A 17948-nucleotide genomic window follows, 5' to 3' on the forward strand; every position below is an offset into this window, starting at 1 on the left:
TCCTAGATAAGTGAGTGCAAATCAAATTGGCGCTTAAAGGGGTCATTATTCCGTTTTATATATGGGGATGCGTTCACTACTGCTTCATTTATTTCGTATGAGCAACATAGGGCTTCATTGAGGTATCGGTGATCGTGCTAATAATACAGATGGTAAACATTATTTCAGAAATTTTAATAATAACTTATCATGACATCAGTAAGTATTATGTATGCTATGCACGAGTGCATCCTACGGTACTCCTCCAACATGGGAGCAGTGGGAGATGAGGTTGTGGGAGATGCTGCGCTCGCAGTCCGGGACAATCTCAGAGAAGAGCTCCAGGACCTCCATTGTCTTAGTGATGTCCTCAGTCTGAATGTCTCTCGTGAGATTCTTTTAGGTGGGGCATGAGACTCTATCCTGGTCTGGTGAGTTCTCACCTGGCTTACCATTGAAACACAAACTTGAAATTTGCCATGTGGGTAGCTTCCAGACTGTATACAATGCAGAAAGTATAAAATAGACTTTTGTATTTTGTGGGGGGTGGGGGCGCAATAATGCATATATTTCGAACGGCAAGTGAGCTGTGACGTCACATCTGTCATGTCACCCGCATGCGGCAGCGTTACGTAGTGTGCCTGCTGACGTCACGCATCCCCCCCACCCTCCGCATAGGCTGTGTATTAATCCAAGACAAGAATCCAAATCTCGGGCGAAGCCGGGTAATAAAGCTAGTTATATAATAATAAGAAGATGAGGGGACAGTATAATTGACTGGAAAAACTCATTGTTACCGAGGTACAAAACCTAATTTCCTTTCAGGTCGAAACAACGAGGTCCACCTTGTGGAGAAGTTACCATTGTGTTAAGAGACCAGCCCTGACATAGTAATGAGGAATTTCCACCCCCGTCTCCAAGGCTGCCAATCTGTCACTTTATTTTGACTTTGTTGTTCCCGGAAATAACTGCTGTGGCCCTCCTCTATGGTAACTCCATCTTCAAATTGGCCCCACATTATACAGAGCTCTTTGCTATAAAATCTGACTATCTCGCACCACTTATTTAACTGGTCTGAGTCTGCCGATGAGACCCTGAAAATTGAAACCGGTTCTGAGTTTACCCGCTTATACAAACTCTGCTGCAAAACAAAATGCTTCGTTCGGGCATTGATGGCGTTTACTACATAGCTCACCCCACCCGCTCTTTTTGGCTTAAACAGTGGATCTTTGTGCGTCTCTTTTTCTGTGTATGGGTTTGTGTGTGTGTGTGGGAGTGTTTGTGTGTGACTGTCTGTTTAACAGTGCATGCCTTTGTATGTCTTGTCTACTTTTATGTTATGGAGCAGTAGTGCATTGGTTAGCACACTGCTTCACGGACTCTGACCAGAGTTGCATTCCCACTCACATCCAAAAAAGGTAATGAATACAGGGTGACCCAAAAAAAACGGGCCCCAACTCTAATTAGGCCCCGTTTCTTAGTGTTTTGTCCGAATGAAATGAAACTTTGGTCATAACTAGTTTATTATATTCAAAACATCAAATCAAAACACTAGGGTCTTTGGCCTTTTTTTCTCCGTTCTACAGCATGTGCTCTAGATGGCCTCCATTTAGCTCCGTGCATTTCTTGAGGCGCAGCACGAAGTTGTCCATGACGTTCTTACAGACTGAATTGGTAATGGCTCTCATCTCCTCCCTGATGGTTTCCTTGAGTTCCGTGATGGTTCTGGGTTTCCCTGCGTAGACTCTGTCCTTAAGATAGCCCCAAAGAAAAAAATCTGGGGGGCTTAGGTCCGGGCTATGGGGTGCCCACTCAAAATCAGTCTTGAGACTGATCACTCGGCCTCCGAAGTTCTCTTTCAGCCAATCTCGGGACAGGTTTGAGGTGTGAGAACTTGCTCCGTCTTGCTGGAACCAGAACTTGCTCATGAGCGACGGGTAGAGGGTCTGGAGCTCACTCTTGAAGGTTTTGAGGACCTCCACATACCGCTCCTTGGTGACTGTCACTGCTGCGCCAGATTCTTCGATGAAGATTGGTCCGATGATGCCTCTGGCCGAGATTGCAGCCCACACCGTGCACTTAGGAGAGTGCAAGGGCTTGGTGGCTACTTCATTGGGTCTGGAGGACCCCCAGAAGACATTTGTCTTGGAGTTCGCCTTTCCGTCAAGATGGAAGTGGGCTTCATCTGAGGTCCAAAGGAGGTTAAGGAAACTTGGTGTCTCCTCGATCTTCTCGAGCATCTTGACTGCCATAGCGCTCCTCTGCTTCTTGTCTGAGGCTGTAAGGGTCTGCAGCGTCTGTATTTTGTATGGGTAAGCCCTGATATCGTTCACCAGCACTCTCCTGCAAGTCTCACGGGACATACCGAGGGACTGACTTCGCTTACGCACAGAGCGTTTCGGACTCTGCTGGAGAGACTCTCTCACACTTTCGACCAGCTCGGCTGTTCGCTTCTTGGGACGTCCCGAGTGGCTTGGACGGTTCTCACTGGCAGCGTTGAGGTTCTCCACGGTCCCATACTTCTCGAAGTGGGCCACCCAGTTCTGAATTCTGCTTTTGGATGGAGCCTTTTCACATTCGAACTGACGCATGAAACTGTCCTGGGTTTTCTTAAACGAGCCTGTCTTGTAGTAAAATTTAACACAGTGTATTCTTTGTCCCAGCTCCCACTGGGGTCTTGGTGTACTCACGGTCGTTGATTCTGCCATGTCCTGTAAAATAAGGGCAATCGGTGAATAAATAAAGGAGATATCACATAAAGTGTACACGGGGCCCGTTTTTTTTGGGTCCTCCCCAAAGTCGACTCAGCCTTAAATTAATTCCTGGTGTGGTGTATTTATCAGCACATGGGAGACAAAGGCAGCCGGGTGTGGTGATGGCCACCCACCCCCTCGTATGTCGTGTCTGCCTTCAATAACAGCACTTGCCCGAACAGTCTTGTCAAGGTTGTATGTGCGCGTGAATGTGCATTGCAGATCCTGATTGGGCGTCATACACACTCGGGGTGTTCATCTGCCTGCACTGCTCCGGGATTCACCGCAACATGACGGAGGTCAGCCGCGTCAAGTCCCTCCGCCTCGACTTCTGGGAGGATGAGCAAGTGGAGGTCAGGTGACCACACCATGTGACCTTGAAACCTTGGTCATGATGTTGTACCTCTAACACCGATCCCACTCGCCTTCACAACTGTCACAGTACACTGGGTTTATGTAGCATCTCCGTGGTACCGGAACTCAAGAGGCTGTACAGAAACAGTGGGCGTGTTCATTTCATGGAGAGAAAGAGGCTGTCAGTCGAAGGCAGAAAAGGAGAAGAGGAAGGTTTTGAGCCTGAACTTGAACAAGTTGCAGGGAGTCGACAGCAGGGATGGCTGGGGGAGGGAGGTCCAGACTGGGGGTGCGAGATGTGAATAAAGCCAAGAAGATGTGATTGGAGTAGTGAGATGAGAGGGGAGAGGAAGGAAGGGACAAAGTCCATGGAGGATCTTGGAGATGGTGAAATTGATCCGAAATAGATTTTGGAGCCAGTGTCCTTCCTCACACCTCCGATTAACATGGTTGGCTACATATGTTACGAAAGATGTTCAACATACACACAGAGCATTAGGTGATGTAATCTCAATGGCAGGTATGGGTGAGGGGCCAGGTAGCCGCTGCTACGGACATATACACACACTTGCGGGCATGCGCTCCTGTGTGCTTGTCTCGTGCATCGCTCTGAATCGTGGTGCGTTCGATCGATTGGTGTTTCCGCATGAGACAGCCCGGGTGGAGGTGGCTGGTATCATCAGCATAGCGATGACAAGCCTGGCTGTTGGGTGAATCGCAATCGCTGGCACCCACAGTCATCGTCGTGTGGGCAGTCACAGTAGAAAAGCTGGATTTACTGGTTCCAGTTTGAAGTGAAGGTGGAAGGTTGTCAACATCTTCACGGTCTTGCACTTTAACACTAACCATACGCCTACACGGAACTTCACCTCTTAAACAAGCACGCCTGCGAACGGCCACAAATAAGAAGTGTGCTTACACATGCACACAAACCGTGCAACAGCAACATTGGCTGCCATTCACTGATCAGTGGCAATGATGGCACGCTAGGCTAGGTTCACTTTTATTGTGCATCAAGTGACAGTCTGGTTGTTGGCTGGTCAAAAAACACACTTCATTGTATCTTAATTTAGGAGCTTTCGTGACTGCAGGAATTATTCTTTGGTTCTTTTCGGTTAAGTCACGTCTAAAAATAAAATAATAAATTAAAATAACATTACGACGTTTCGATTGCAACACAAGCAATCATAATCAGGTATAAAAGAAATAGCAACAAAAATCTAACTAGAAAACTATAGACAGACATACAAGCAGACAGACATCACAACGGCACACAGAGAGAGGACACACATCGGCACAAAGAGAGGGGTTGTCTCTATGACGGTCCCTTAAATATAGAGAGGGGGGGCGAGAACGGAGAGAGGGAGGGGGCAGAGAGAATTAGCATATCAATGAGTGTACGCCAACGTACTGCTGCTGCTGCAAGTAAGATGACAATGTGGAACGCGCACGCAAAATTGAAAACTAGGAGACAGGCACACGAAAATTAAATAACCCAGCAAAATATCGAAATGTGATGTAATACAACACAGAGAGTCGGTTAACACACAATTAACGCATAGCCTGGTTGATTACGTGTTTCAAAATTTGCTAAGTTAGAATTTTAAGTGTGAAAATTCCAAAGAGAGGACACAGGCAGAGAGAACAAATAGCCAGAAAGAAAAAGGATAAGCTTAAAACTTCCCCGTAGAAGTGATTCAATCTTAATATGTTATTTTAATTTATTATTTTATTTTTAGACGTGACTTAACCGAAAAGAACCAAAGAATAATTCCTGCAGTCACGAAAGCTCCTAAATTAAGATTGAATCACTTCTACGGGGAAGTTTTAAGCTTATCCTTTTTCTTTCTGGCTATTTGTTCTCTCTGCCTGTGTCCTCTCTTTGGAATTTTCACACTTAAAATTCTAACTTAGCAAATTTTGAAACACGTAATCAACCAGGCTATGCGTTAATTGTGTGTTAACCGACTCTCTGTGTTGTATTACATCACATTTCGATATTTTGCTGGGTTATTTAATTTTCGTGTGCCTGTCTCCTAGTTTTCAATTTTGCGTGCGCGTTCCACATTGTCATCTTACTTGCAGCAGCAGCAGTACGTTGGCGTACACTCATTGATATGCTAATTCTCTCTGCCCCCTCCCTCTCTCCGTTCTCGCCCCCCCTCTCTATATTTAAGGGACCGTCATAGAGACAACCCCTCTCTTTGTGCCGATGTGTGTCCTCTCTCTGTGTGCCGTTGTGATGTCTGTCTGCTTGTATGTCTGTCTATAGTTTTCTAGTTAGATTTTTGTTGCTATTTCTTTTATACCTGATGATGATTGCTTGTGTTGCAATCGAAACGTCGTAATATGTTATTTTAATTTATTATTTTATTTTTAGACGTGACTTAACCGAAAAGAACCAAAGAATAATTCCTGCAGTCACGAAAGCTCCTAAATTAAGATTGAATCACTTCTACGGGGAAGTTTTAAGCTTATCCTTTTTCTTTCTGGCTATTTGTTCTCTCTGCCTGTGTCCTCTCTTTGGAATTTTCACACTTAAAATTCTAACTTAGCAAATTTTGAAACACGTAATCAACCAGGCTATGCGTTAATTGTGTGTTAACCGACTCTCTGTGTTGTATTACATCACATTTCGATATTTTGCTGGGTTATTTAATTTTCGTGTGCCTGTCTCCTAGTTTTCAATTTTGCGTGCGCGTTCCACATTGTCATCTTACTTGCAGCAGCAGCAGTACGTTGGCGTACACTCATTGATATGCTAATTCTCTCTGCCCCCTCCCTCTCTCCGTTCTCGCCCCCCCTCTCTATATTTAAGGGACCGTCATAGAGACAACCCCTCTCTTTGTGCCGATGTGTGTCCTCTCTCTGTGTGCCGTTGTGATGTCTGTCTGCTTGTATGTCTGTCTATAGTTTTCTAGTTAGATTTTTGTTGCTATTTCTTTTATACCTGATGATGATTGCTTGTGTTGCAATCGAAACGTCGTAATATGTTATTTTAATTTATTATTTTATTTTTAGACGTGACTTAACCGAAAAGAACCAAAGAACACTTCATTGTTTTGGGTTAACACACGCACACTCAAATGGGCATCCTTTTCTCCAGGTAATATATATGCAAACATATCAATGTTGGTATTTGTAGACTGTAGTCGAGTGCTGTTAGCGAGCACCTATTATGGTCCATGAGGGGGTGATGTGGCCAGCCCCAATCCTCCCTTATCCTCGAGTGCTGATATTTACACTCCAAAGTACACATTTAAGGCCGAGTCAACATTGAGGAGGCCATGGACAGGTTTATATAAAACGTGCTCCTGATGTTGTGCATGACCAGGAATCAAACCCTGCGTCATTGCTGCCTTATATATAGAGGCACCACCATGACGCCTCAGTGCTGCTGCTGCCTCAGTAGTTCACTTGGTAGTCTTCCAAGTCATCAAACATTTGATGGCCCAAGGGGAAAATGCGCGTAGTTTCGTGGGTGAACGTCAGCAAATTAAATCAAGTGCCGCTGATGTCAGCATCTCCAGAATCAACCACCAAATATGGGCGATTGAATCGGGCAAAACATGGAAGTGATGTTACAACATCATTAGATAAACGTTTGTGGAGAGTCCACAAGGGTTGACTGTCCATTACCGACTTGGGGACATGATGAATTCGGATTATTTTAAGGCAGTGGTTGCTGCCAGTCGTCACCAGTAAGATTATCTGTTACACTATTCCTTGTTCCTAAAATAGTCGGTTAAATAACCAATGTTAGCTTTCCTGTACCAATTAATGCAGCCTCACTCGGAGCTGCTCATTGTATCTGCCCGAGAGGTATGATGATGAATGATGACGACATGTTAGTGTTTTTCAAGTTAGTGGTGGCTTGTAGCCAGTGATGAAAATTGCACAGGTTACATAGGACAAGTACTCTTGGTTTTCTATGCAGAGGTACTCGTTTTATCAACGCTAGAGGGATGATGGACTGAGTCAATCCCAGATGACGATGTGAACTTGCAATCTTAAAACTGCGAGTTGAGTCCTCTGCCATGGCATTCACCCATCTGTCTGTGCATACTGCACATGGGCTCATGCTTGTATGAGTTTCGCACGTCAATGTTTGTGCTGACACTGGCTCGTAGAACTAAATAAACACTTTCTCACTATTGGAGGAATTTCACACCAAACTGTGACCAGAGGCCCATGTTGAGCCAGAAGCCTCCTTGGCAGATTATGGGTGTATGGGAGGGCTGGCCACTGTCCGTAAGAGCCAGGTGGATATTTTCTTGTTGCTTGGTAAGATATTACTTGTAATCCTGGATCATCATCACAGTGATGCTTGCTCATGTTGCCCTGCACGGAGGATAGATTGATAATTGTTTTAAGTTCCTGGCTGCCCACGTGCGTGTGAGAGGTTTTCTGTGGCTGTATGCAGTGGCGTAGTAATTTGTAATCGGAGACTGATTACTTTCGGTTCACTACCCTCCCACACTCGTGGGGGTGGTGATGGGCAGAGCGGTTGTCCTTGGTGGGTGTGGCAAGATGGTGGACTTGAGAACGAGCCAGTCACCAAACCTTGTCACGTGATCATGTCTCAGAATTGTCAACTAGCAGCCAATGTATCCCTAGAAACGTTGATGATTGGCAGCGATTGAAAGGACTAAGCAAAACTCTATCTTAATTGTGGTCTCAATGTGAACTAAACACCAGTTTAGTATTTATGATCTGGATTTTGATTCATTTTGGAATCTGAATCTAAATCTTTATTTGATTAACGTACAGATATGTGCTGATCCATCTTCACAGATTAAATTACTGCTATGGATTAAAGCCTGAAGCCTCACCTGCACTCTGAATTAAAATAAATCTGGATTTCGACTTGTCTGGAGCCATGCCAAGATTTGCATTTCTACCATCGGGATCCAAATTAAACTGTGTACCCAGACTTTGTGAATTCGATCTAACAATAATTGTGTAGTGACATTGGGGATGTCACTGTATGGTACCGGCCTAAGAGGGCCACGGCACGCGATGCACTGTCATCGCGTACACCCCGTAGGCGGGTGTAGTACCAGTCCTAGCGGGGCTTAGCGTGCGCTGGGATAGCGCGGGCACCACGCATAGCGTGTAGTGCGGGCTCCCACAGGGGGGAGTAGGAGAGTGTCAGCCCAGGGTCCGGGTTGCCCTGGGCCATGGCACTCTGGTTGACCCTGCAGACACGTGATCTGGAGTATCCATATAGAGGCCCCCAGGTGGGGGGACTAGGGGGTGATCACGTGTCCAGGGAGAGCTCTCGAGAGGGATCGAGAGGGAGCTAGAAGGCTCCAGAAGGCGGGTGGGGCCGAAGGCGGAGCGGCCCGACTCGTGGAGGGATATAAGGCGGGTCCCTGAGTGGGACCGGGGTCGCTGGATTCTAAAAGCTGAAGCTCTACGTCCAACAAGCTAGAAGCTCTACAGGCATCAACACGTGGTCGGGACCCGAGTGAGGGCCAGACCCTTCGTAGCCGTATAGGGTAGTTAGCTGGGTGGTCACCACCCTAGGCAGTATCTGGTGAAGGGGCAGTAGTTACCCCTTTGTGTTACGTGTTGATGCTACAATAAATGTATTGCCTCTAAAGAACAACGTCTGGCACTCGGTTGGACTCACTACAATTGTAATACTTTAGCATAGAAAGCCTCTTCAGTCTCAAGACTTACAAGAGGGTCCTGCATTGATGCGTTTAGCCGATTCTTTCACGAGTATTTTTTGGTATGTTTGAGGAATTCAGAACACCTGAAAAACGCACCGATAATAATAAATAATGTGTACAGATTGCTCGGCGTCCTACTTGCTGCACTATTGTCGACTGGTAAGCTAATTCGCCCTACAGGTGGGAGCCTCCTGCTGCTCATGATGAGATCTGTGTGAACCAACCACTCCGCCTCCAGAGCGCCGGGCTAGAGGCGTGCGCCAGTGCGTCGCGCCGCAGAGGTGCGAGTGCCGGAGGGAGCTCCGCAGTGGTGGAGAGGAGTGGGGACCGGGCGTGGGAGCGACGGCGATGACCCTCTCCATTTCTATTCATTTCTGCTTTGCAGTTCATGGCAAACAAGGGGAATGTCGCGGCAAAGGAGTTGTACGAGCAGCGGATCCCTCCCTTTTACTACCGCCCCACGGCCGACGACTGCCAGTGAGTGCCACTCCATGCCCCGCACAGGCTCAAATACAACACTTCCTGTGAATGAGTCATCGGCGGGCACCGCGGTGGCGAGATGTGTTAACTGCCTCACCTGGTCTTCAGGAGGTCATGGGTACGAGCCCAATCCTAATGGCCATATAATTGGAGTTTGCATTTTTCCCCGTGGTCATGCGGATTTTTATCCTGATCCTCTGTTTTTTTTCCCTCCACATTTAGAAACATGCATTTAGAGTATTTTGCTGCTATATTTGTTGCACGTGATAAGCCACTTCGTTTAGCTATCATTTGTGGCCAGGTCGCCTCTGAAAAAGAGCTATATATCTCGGTGGGCCTTAACTAGTAATTGATTTTTAGGTTAAGCCACAATGATTTGTCCTAATTTGTGTCGTTAAGATTCTGCACCACCACACAGAGCCAAATAAATACAATTGGCACGTCGTGTACAAGCGTATTTACAATTATTATTGTTTCAGCTCTCTCGCCATTGAGTTGAGAAACAATTCTCACAACCCAATTTAGCGACTAGTTATACGACGCTGAATTGAAACTACGTCAGATCAGGATGAAATTCAGGAAGTGAGAATGTAGAGAATTCTGAATGAACCAAAACAAATGTTTTTATTGTAATGCTGGCTGTAAATGTTGAGAACCCAAAGCAACAGGAGAATGAGTGCATGCTGGAAAGCAACAGATTCATCAACATGCCAACGTGTGCTCACAAACAGCAGTACTCAACTTCCATCAGCCTTGTCCAGACCTCCAGCTCATGTACTGAATGTGTGGCCATGTTCTTGATTTGACCAACAACTCAAAGTTGGGATGGCCACGTTTTTTAGTTCTGTTGTTAAATCCATCTCACAGTGGGCTCCACCCCTCCTCCCTGCTTCAATAAAGGGTCCTGATTCAAGGCCACAATCCTCAATTGAGGATTTTGATGATGCAATCGTGCACTCCATATGATTCAGAAATACATTATTATTTCACGTAAGTTTTATAGCGTCAAGCTCGGGCCAAAACTGAAGTTATGGAAAAACGTGGCTTTGCCATTGCAGATATTTTTTATTGTGGGCATTGTATTCACAGTTTTACGGTGGTTTTGGCTGAAAGTAGTTGGTTAACTGTTATCACAGTTATCAGCCATGATCTATCCACTACTAGATGAAGGCTTCCCCCAACCGTCATCTCCATGGTCTTGCGATGCAGCAGTCTACCTAGCACCTGCTCATCGCCTCATTTCCTCAGTGGACGTCATCTTGGATGTGTTACCTCCTTTGGCTGTAGCTCCGTAGTTAGTCTCAACCGCCAGCCATCATCTCTCTGAGGCTTATCTTGCCAAGCCCACTTAGAATTCTTGATCATCCGTTTGCTCTCTTGAACCTGCGTGCGCTCCGCTGGGGTTTGGCTTGAGTCTCCTCACGCTCGCATGCCTTGTCCTCACCGCAGGGTCCTCAAGGAGCAGTGGATCCGTGCCAGATATGAGCGCCGCGAATTCATAGACGTCGAGAAGCAGGAGCCCTACTCCACAGGTGCTGGCGATTGCCGCTCGCGCAAGGGACCTTCCTAACGCTGTCTCGGATAAATCACAAACTCGGAGCGGAACGCTGGGTCCCGTTCTCATCTCTGTTGTGTGGAGATGTCACATACGTATGGCGGTGACTGGTGTCTAAGAGGACAACCACTGTTAACTCAGTTGGAATTACACACGGCAACAGCGCCCCCTACTGCAATAACTTGGCAGGACCCTCCTGAAAAAGGTCTTGATAACAATTAAGACAACTTCTGTAGTGCTGCAACATGGTAAGCCCATTACAAGAGTGCTGTCACTCAGTGCGGCTTTCCTGGGTAAACGATTGTTATAAAAACAAGAAATAACACCACAAAGTAATGACCTATCCACCATGGGGGCGTGATAGACTGTGTCGGGGTGTTCGTTTTGTTATTTTCCTCGCGATGTTTTTATCGCCCCGTGTGTGATCACCTTGTGACCCCTGTGCCCCCTCGACTCATCAACCCTGCACGCAGGTTACCGGGAGGGGTACCTGTGGAAGCGCGGACGGGACAGCAGCCAGTTCCTGCGTCGCAAGTTCATCCTGTCGGAGCGCGAGGGGGTGCTCAAGTACTTCACCAAGAGCGACGTGAGTGCTTTGGGGTCACGTCCGCATCTTCAGGGATCGGCGGGAACTCGTCGGCACGTTTTTTGGCAAATATTGGCCGATGCAGATCATTCATCGAATCGGGCTGCGTGATGCGGCGTCCGCACCCGTGCGTTGATACTCAACTCCCAAGCGCGCCCGGTGGTCTCATTCCCAGCCTCACAAGTAACGGGGTCCTGTTGTTGTTGTTAGGAGCTCCTCCACTGCCATTCCCTTGTTCACCCATGCATCTGACATGGCATAGGTTTTAATAGCCGAGTGCTACATGAGTGTCTCCTGTGGACATTCCTGCAGTCTGTACAGGACGGCCACTGGCGACGTGTCTCGGAGTGGTCCGCTGTATTTGAACTCAAAAGCTTCCGATTTTCAGTTGAGCACTCAAACTACAGAACCACAGAACACCTGGCGGGATGCTGTCCGTGGTCTTCCAAGGGACTTGGCGTCATTACCGTCTTTTCCCTCGGAAAACATCACAATGTACCTCACGGCATATCTCTCAATCTGCTCATCCCCAAATTTATGGACTGTGACTGCCGACCGTCACTTCTCCGTAATTGCTCCCACCATGTGGAACTCCATCCCCATATACATAATGTACAATCACCAACTTATTTAAAAACGCACTTAATGCTTTGCCGTTCCAAGACGTCTGAAAGTTGCAGGGTGGGTCCCGTTCACCGCTGAATCTCAGAATGTGCAAGTGGTTCGCGTTAATATTATTTAGAAGCGTAGCAGCACCATTGTTTTTAAAGACATTGGACTGTACTCGCTGCAGAGAACTGTAGCAACATGATCGCACTCTATGATAGCTGGCACCAAACTCTTCCACACTCCCTCCCGCATGGCCTTGTGGGAGCCTTGATACCGATAAAGTTATCCGTTATAATTATGTACACATACGTCACCGGAACGTACTCGTTCCAGCAAGCTTTCAACTCTGAGCTAGGCTCCGCACCTGTGATTTGCTCTTCCACTTTTTCGTCCATTAGCAAAATTGTGCGCGTTAAAAGTTATTATTATTGTACCACCTGCAAGAGGCAGTGCAGCAAAGTAGGTTTGGTGACCAAGTGTCGATGCGTCGCCCCATGCCCGCGGCAGGCGAAGGAGCCCAAGGGCGAGTTGAAAATCGCCGAGATCAATGCAACGTTCCAGCCGGACAAGATCGGCAACCCCAACGGCCTGCAGGTCACCTACCTGAAGGATGGCAGCACCCGCAGCCTCTTCGTCTACCACGAGGAGGGCAAGGTGGGCCTGCTGCCCCACGCTCATTGCTCACAAACCATTGCCCAGTTCCCCCTGCCCACTGCTCAATGCTAAATGCAGAACGCTCACTACTCAATGCCCACTTCCCTGTACCCAATGGCTGCTGCTCGCTCTGCTGCCTCTTCATGTTGCTGGCGGTCACGCTGGGGATTTTCTGACCTGTGCGTTGTGCGGTGCGTGGGATGTTGATTTGTGACATGTGGTATGATGTGTGATGTGGTTGTATGATGTTGTTTGATATTGGGGTGTGTGATATGGTGTGAGGTGCCTGTGGAGCAGTGGTGCAATGGTTAGTGCGTTGCGCTACAAACTCGGTGACCCATGTTCGATTCTCGGTCACGACCAACACCAGTGATGATTATCTGAGACCATGGTGGACAGATGTGGTGTTCCGGTTAGCTGAAAGAAAGCGACAGGCTGCCTCCCACGGTCTACAACATCCCACGTTGGAGAATGAGGAGGCTCAAAAAAGCTTTTACTCGGAGGTTCAGAGAGCTGTGCAGCGCTGCAAGGAAGAGTGAAGGTTGCAGGTTGTTGAGGAAATGGAAAATTCCTCAGTAGCTCGCGATCACAAATAACTCTTTAATTTTATAAAAAACGTAACTTGCAGTGCCACACTTATTACCATTCGTAAGGGAAAGAATGGGGATCTCTGACCCCCAGAAACAGGTCTGCAGGTTTGCTGAGCATTTCTATTACGTCTTGTGGGAGGGAAAATCCCTCAGCCCAGTTAATATTATGGGGCAAGGTGGGAAATGAACTTACTAGGGCTGATGTGCCTCAAATATTGGAGGAAATAGCCACCACATGTGAGTGGCCAGCTGATCTGCAATCTGTTGAGAAAGTATGAAGAGAAATCCAGAATCAGAATCTTTATTTATCTTGGAGGAATCCCATGAGTTATGAAGCTCTTTTTTACAGATATCCAGTAGGGTGGGTCAGCAAGTTACATCAACAACAAATACAAAAGACGATATGAGTGTAAGATAGAGAAAAGGTAAGCAAGTCGGTAAAAATAAATAACTATCAATAAGTACAAATTGCACAAGTACCTAAAATTCCTGCCGATTTGTCAACACCAAATGCAAGCTTACACAACGCAGCAAAACAACAATAGTCCCAGACCACACCAAGACAACACACAATCCCTCAATTACATAGCACATTAAAATGTAACTTTCAATATATGGGTAAGGTTCAAAGTTACAAATCAAATTTGCAAATGTCGCTGCATCTGGCACTAACATTCTGCTTCAGGATATTTTTAAAGGAAGTTTTACAATCTTATGGGAGGAAACAAGGTTGTTTTAAAACGTTGGTGCTGCAACGGCAAAGGCTTTGTCACCTATTCCAATTCTTGTTCTAGAGATATCAGGAAGTCTGATACCAGAAAAAGTGCCGAGCAGAAATAATCTCCTAAGCGAATAGTTGATGGAGGGTGACATTTGTGTACAGACTTATTCATATGGCATAATAACAACTGCCTGGACTACAGGATTTAAATAATGCCCTGGTGGTCTCCTTTTTAAGAAGGGGAACCGTACTTATTATAACAACTACTGGGACATATCTGTCCTCCGTGTGCCGGGAAAGGTCCTGGCAAGGATTGTTCAACATTGCCTTGCCACGTGGAGGAAAGATCTGCAGAGCCCCAATGTGATTTCAGACCGGGGTGGTCCTGAGCCGACACCATATTCTCTGTCCATCTGCTACAGCAGAAGTTGTAGGGAATTTCAACGGCACCTACATATTTGCTTTATTCACCTGGTCAAGGCCTATGATACCATCATTAGGCCAGGGCTCTGGGTTATTCTACATAGTTTTGGGTCCCTCACCCTCTGGTCACAATCATTAAGGGCCTTCATGATGGTGGGCAGGTCCTGGTAAAGCTGCGTGGCTGGGAGTCCGAGACATTCCATTTTCATCTTGAGGTGCGACAGGGATGTCTTCTGGCTCCTACATTACTTAACACATTTTATTGACCACATAGCTCTAGAGCTTTCCATGGCTGTACCAGAGGAATTTCCGTCTGGTACAGATACAATGGGAGGCTGATCGATGCCCGGGTGCGCTCAAGGAATGGCTGCCTTTTGGGGAACTATGTTATGCATGCTGCTGGTCTGGTAATTATTGCTGCTGCTGAACTTGGAACATGCCACTCAGAGATAGGGCCCTACCATCAGCTCCACAAAAACCAAGCACCTGTCTGGATATTTTTATGTCGTCAAATACTGCACCTCCTCAACTTCTCATTCGTGATGGGACAGTTATGGAGAGGGTGGAGAAGTTTCCGTAACTGGGCAGTGTGCTTGTGACTAGCTCCGGTTCGGCAGCAGAGGTATCACTCTGAATCAGCAGAGGGGCATTTTATCTTCAGCTGTGTAACACTGTGTGGAAGCTACGTGACCTGTTTCTCCACATGAAACTCCGGTTCTTCTCCCACAGTTATGCCCTCCCTTGCCTATGCTTGCAAAACGTGGACCCCTCTAATGGAATGTCTGCACCAGTTGGCCTGCCTACGATCTTTCCTGGGTGTAACCAGACTGGATTGTGTGAGCAGCTCACAGTTTCTTGAAATATCTAGTCACATATCCATCAGTCAGCTCCTCCGGTAGCCAAGGCTGTGTTGACTGGGTCATGTCGCCCGCATGCCCAGCCAACGCATGCCCAGCCAACGCATGCCCAGCCAACGCATGCCCAGCCAACGCATGCCCAGCCAACGCATGCCCAGCCAACGCATGCCCAGCCAACGCATGCCCAGCCAACGCATGCCCAGCCAACGCATGCCCAGCCAACGCATGCCCAGCCAACGCATGCCCAGCCAACGCATGCCCAGCCAACGCATGCCCAGCCAACGCATGCCCAGCCAACGCATGCCCAGCCAACGCATGCCCAGCCAACGCATGCCCAGCCAACGCATGCCCAGCCAACGCATGCCCAGCCAACGCATGCCCAGCCAACGCATGCCCAGCCAACGCATGCCCAGCCAACGCATGCCCAGCCAACGCATGCCCAGCCAACGCATGCCCAGCCAACGCATGCCCAGCCAACGCATGCCCAGCCAACGCATGCCCAGCCAACGCATGCCCAGCCAACGCATGCCCAGCCAACGCATGCCCAGCCAACGCATGCCCAGCCAACGCATGCCCAGCCAACGCATGCCCAGCCAACGCATGCCCAGCCAACGCATGCCCAGCCAACGCATGCCCAGCCAACGCATGCCCAAGCAGCTTGTTTGGCTGGATCGAGGGAGCTAAATGGGTACTGTACGGACTAGAAATGAGATGGGCTGATGTGGTACAGGAGGATGTGGAGCTTGAGTGCACTTGCTGAAGACTGGTGCCAGAGGTCTCAACATCAGCTTTTGTGGAAGAGGCTCATGAATGATACCACTGGACAGTTTGAGACAGATGCCCTCCAGCAAATGCAGAGGGTGGAGAAGCGATGCTCAAAACAATGAGGGGATCACCGAGCAGCTAAAATGCAGTAAGTTAGCACAGTAGGGGGCACATCTAGTGCATCTGCCAGTCATCTCAGTCAGCCAACCAATGGCACATGGGTCTGTCCCATGAACTCCAGTCAGTGAGCCTTCGACACTTCACGTGGCCTCAAAGTGCACCTGGCCTGACACTGGCACCGTGGTGACGTCACTGCCACTTTGTGGCTAATGGCGTCTGTTGTTTTGGTGTGGTTTTGTGGTGTGTGTGACATGGTTATTTGTGTGATGTGTGTCAGTTGGTATGTGATGTGGTTGTTGGATGTGGTTTTTGGTGTGGTATATGTGATATAGTTGTTTGTTGGTGTGTGAAATGGTGTATTATTAACTTCACACCTGGATTTTCTCAGCCAATATGATTTGTAATTGTTTTTTGGGTTGATCTCGCGTAACGATCTCGCCAAAGTGGCGTCGTTAAGACATTTTTTATGTTTGACTGTGTTGGGTGATGGAGGGTCTAAGCGACACAAATTTGGCAAAATCATTACACGGCCAAATCCAAACTCAATGGAGAATCGTGGTGTGCGGCACGTTGTGGGTGCACAGGTGATCGTGGACTGGTTCAATGCGATCCGCGCCGTACGGTACCACTACCTGAAGGTGGCCTACCCAGGCACGGTCGACAAGGAGGTGAGAGGTCAAGTGTCTCTTGGAAGAATTCGAGAATCTCTGCTCAGACGAGCAGCGAGGCGGCGCGCGTCTTTATCGGTGGCGTCTGAGCCAGTGGTGGAACCTACAGTCGTGTGATTGGCCTCGCTCACACCACAAGATTCCCGCTGGTGACTTCTGGTGCAGTTTTATATATCTTATAAGACTCCTAAGCGGAGGTGATGGCTTGAATAAATTCCCGACCAGGATTTTATCTCGTGGAATTCCAGTTGTGTGGCAAGAGCCCTATTCACAGAGCCACCATGTTGGAGATTACAGGCAGGTGGTGGTGGCCGCCATGCACGTGGCCTGTAATCCAGCACTGGAAGCAGCAGCGAGGGTTGGGGGGGTCACACAAACGTTGTGAAACTCCCTTCCCATGAGCTGTCGAGGTGGACAGACCCTGGCTCGCCAGGAGGAGGTAGTATAAGTGTAAACTAATATCCGTGTGTTTCATCTGTATGGGATAGAGGTGTTGCACGCTCACATGCCTGGGTTTTCTCCGGGTGCTCCGGTTTCCTCTTGCATGCACACACATTAATTGGCTGAAAACATCTTAAAGTTTTCCTGTGTACGTCATCGGAATGGAACCAGAAGAAAAACGAAAATAAACTAACTTTATCGGTACCGAGGCTCCCACAAGGCCATGCGGGGGAGGGAGTGTGACAAGTTTGGCGTCAGCTATCATAGAGTGCAGTCGTGTCGCTCCGGTTCTCTCCGGTGAGTACAATGTATTCATAAACAACGGCGCTACGACGCCTCTCTTCATAAAATTAACGCTGAGCCGCTTGCGCTCTCAGAGATTAAGTGGTGAACGGGACACCCACCCTGCAATTTGCAGATGTCTGAGAACGAAAGAGGGTTCAGATATTAGGGGGAAATTGTTGGTAGTGCCAGGTCACCGTGTGGCTGCTGCCTTCCTGCTTGCTGTCTATGGTTCCTTCACGTGCCTCTGAATCGTACTCTTTCTCCGAGAGTGAGTAGTGAATACTGTGCTGCACGTTAAACGTAAAAATATTATTCATTATTATCATTCGGCTGCCAGGCCAAAAACTCAAAAAGCAAACCCATATGACTTAAGATGTAACTTCATAAGCCGAGTCCTGAAGGTCAACGCTAAATATGGATGTTCCACATT

General features: G+C 47.8%; 1 protein-coding gene across 10 annotated transcripts in view; it reads left to right on the forward strand.

The window, feature by feature from the left end:
* Positions 1-17948, forward strand: part of LOC144730406 (arf-GAP with dual PH domain-containing protein 1-like) — a 50727-nt gene that overhangs the window by 21210 nt on the left and 11569 nt on the right. For 6 of the 10 annotated variants that reach the window (XM_078611219.1, XM_078611221.1, XM_078611220.1 and 3 more), the window contains 6 exons: positions 2955-3085; positions 9150-9241; positions 10694-10776; positions 11273-11385; positions 12502-12648; positions 16709-16792. In XM_078611219.1, the coding sequence (XP_078467345.1) occupies positions 2955-3085; positions 9150-9241; positions 10694-10776; positions 11273-11385; positions 12502-12648; positions 16709-16792 (650 nt within the window). The remainder of the gene's footprint in view (positions 1-2954; positions 3086-9149; positions 9242-10693; positions 10777-11272; positions 11386-12501; positions 12649-16708; positions 16793-17948) is intronic. The other 4 variants (XR_013587818.1, XM_078611227.1, XM_078611225.1 and 1 more) reach the window with 1 other exon arrangement.

Source organism: Lampetra planeri, chromosome 35 (genome assembly GCF_965212315.1).
Source record: "Lampetra planeri chromosome 35, kcLamPlan1.2.h2, whole genome shotgun sequence".
Taxonomy (NCBI): Eukaryota; Metazoa; Chordata; class Hyperoartia; order Petromyzontiformes; family Petromyzontidae; genus Lampetra; species Lampetra planeri.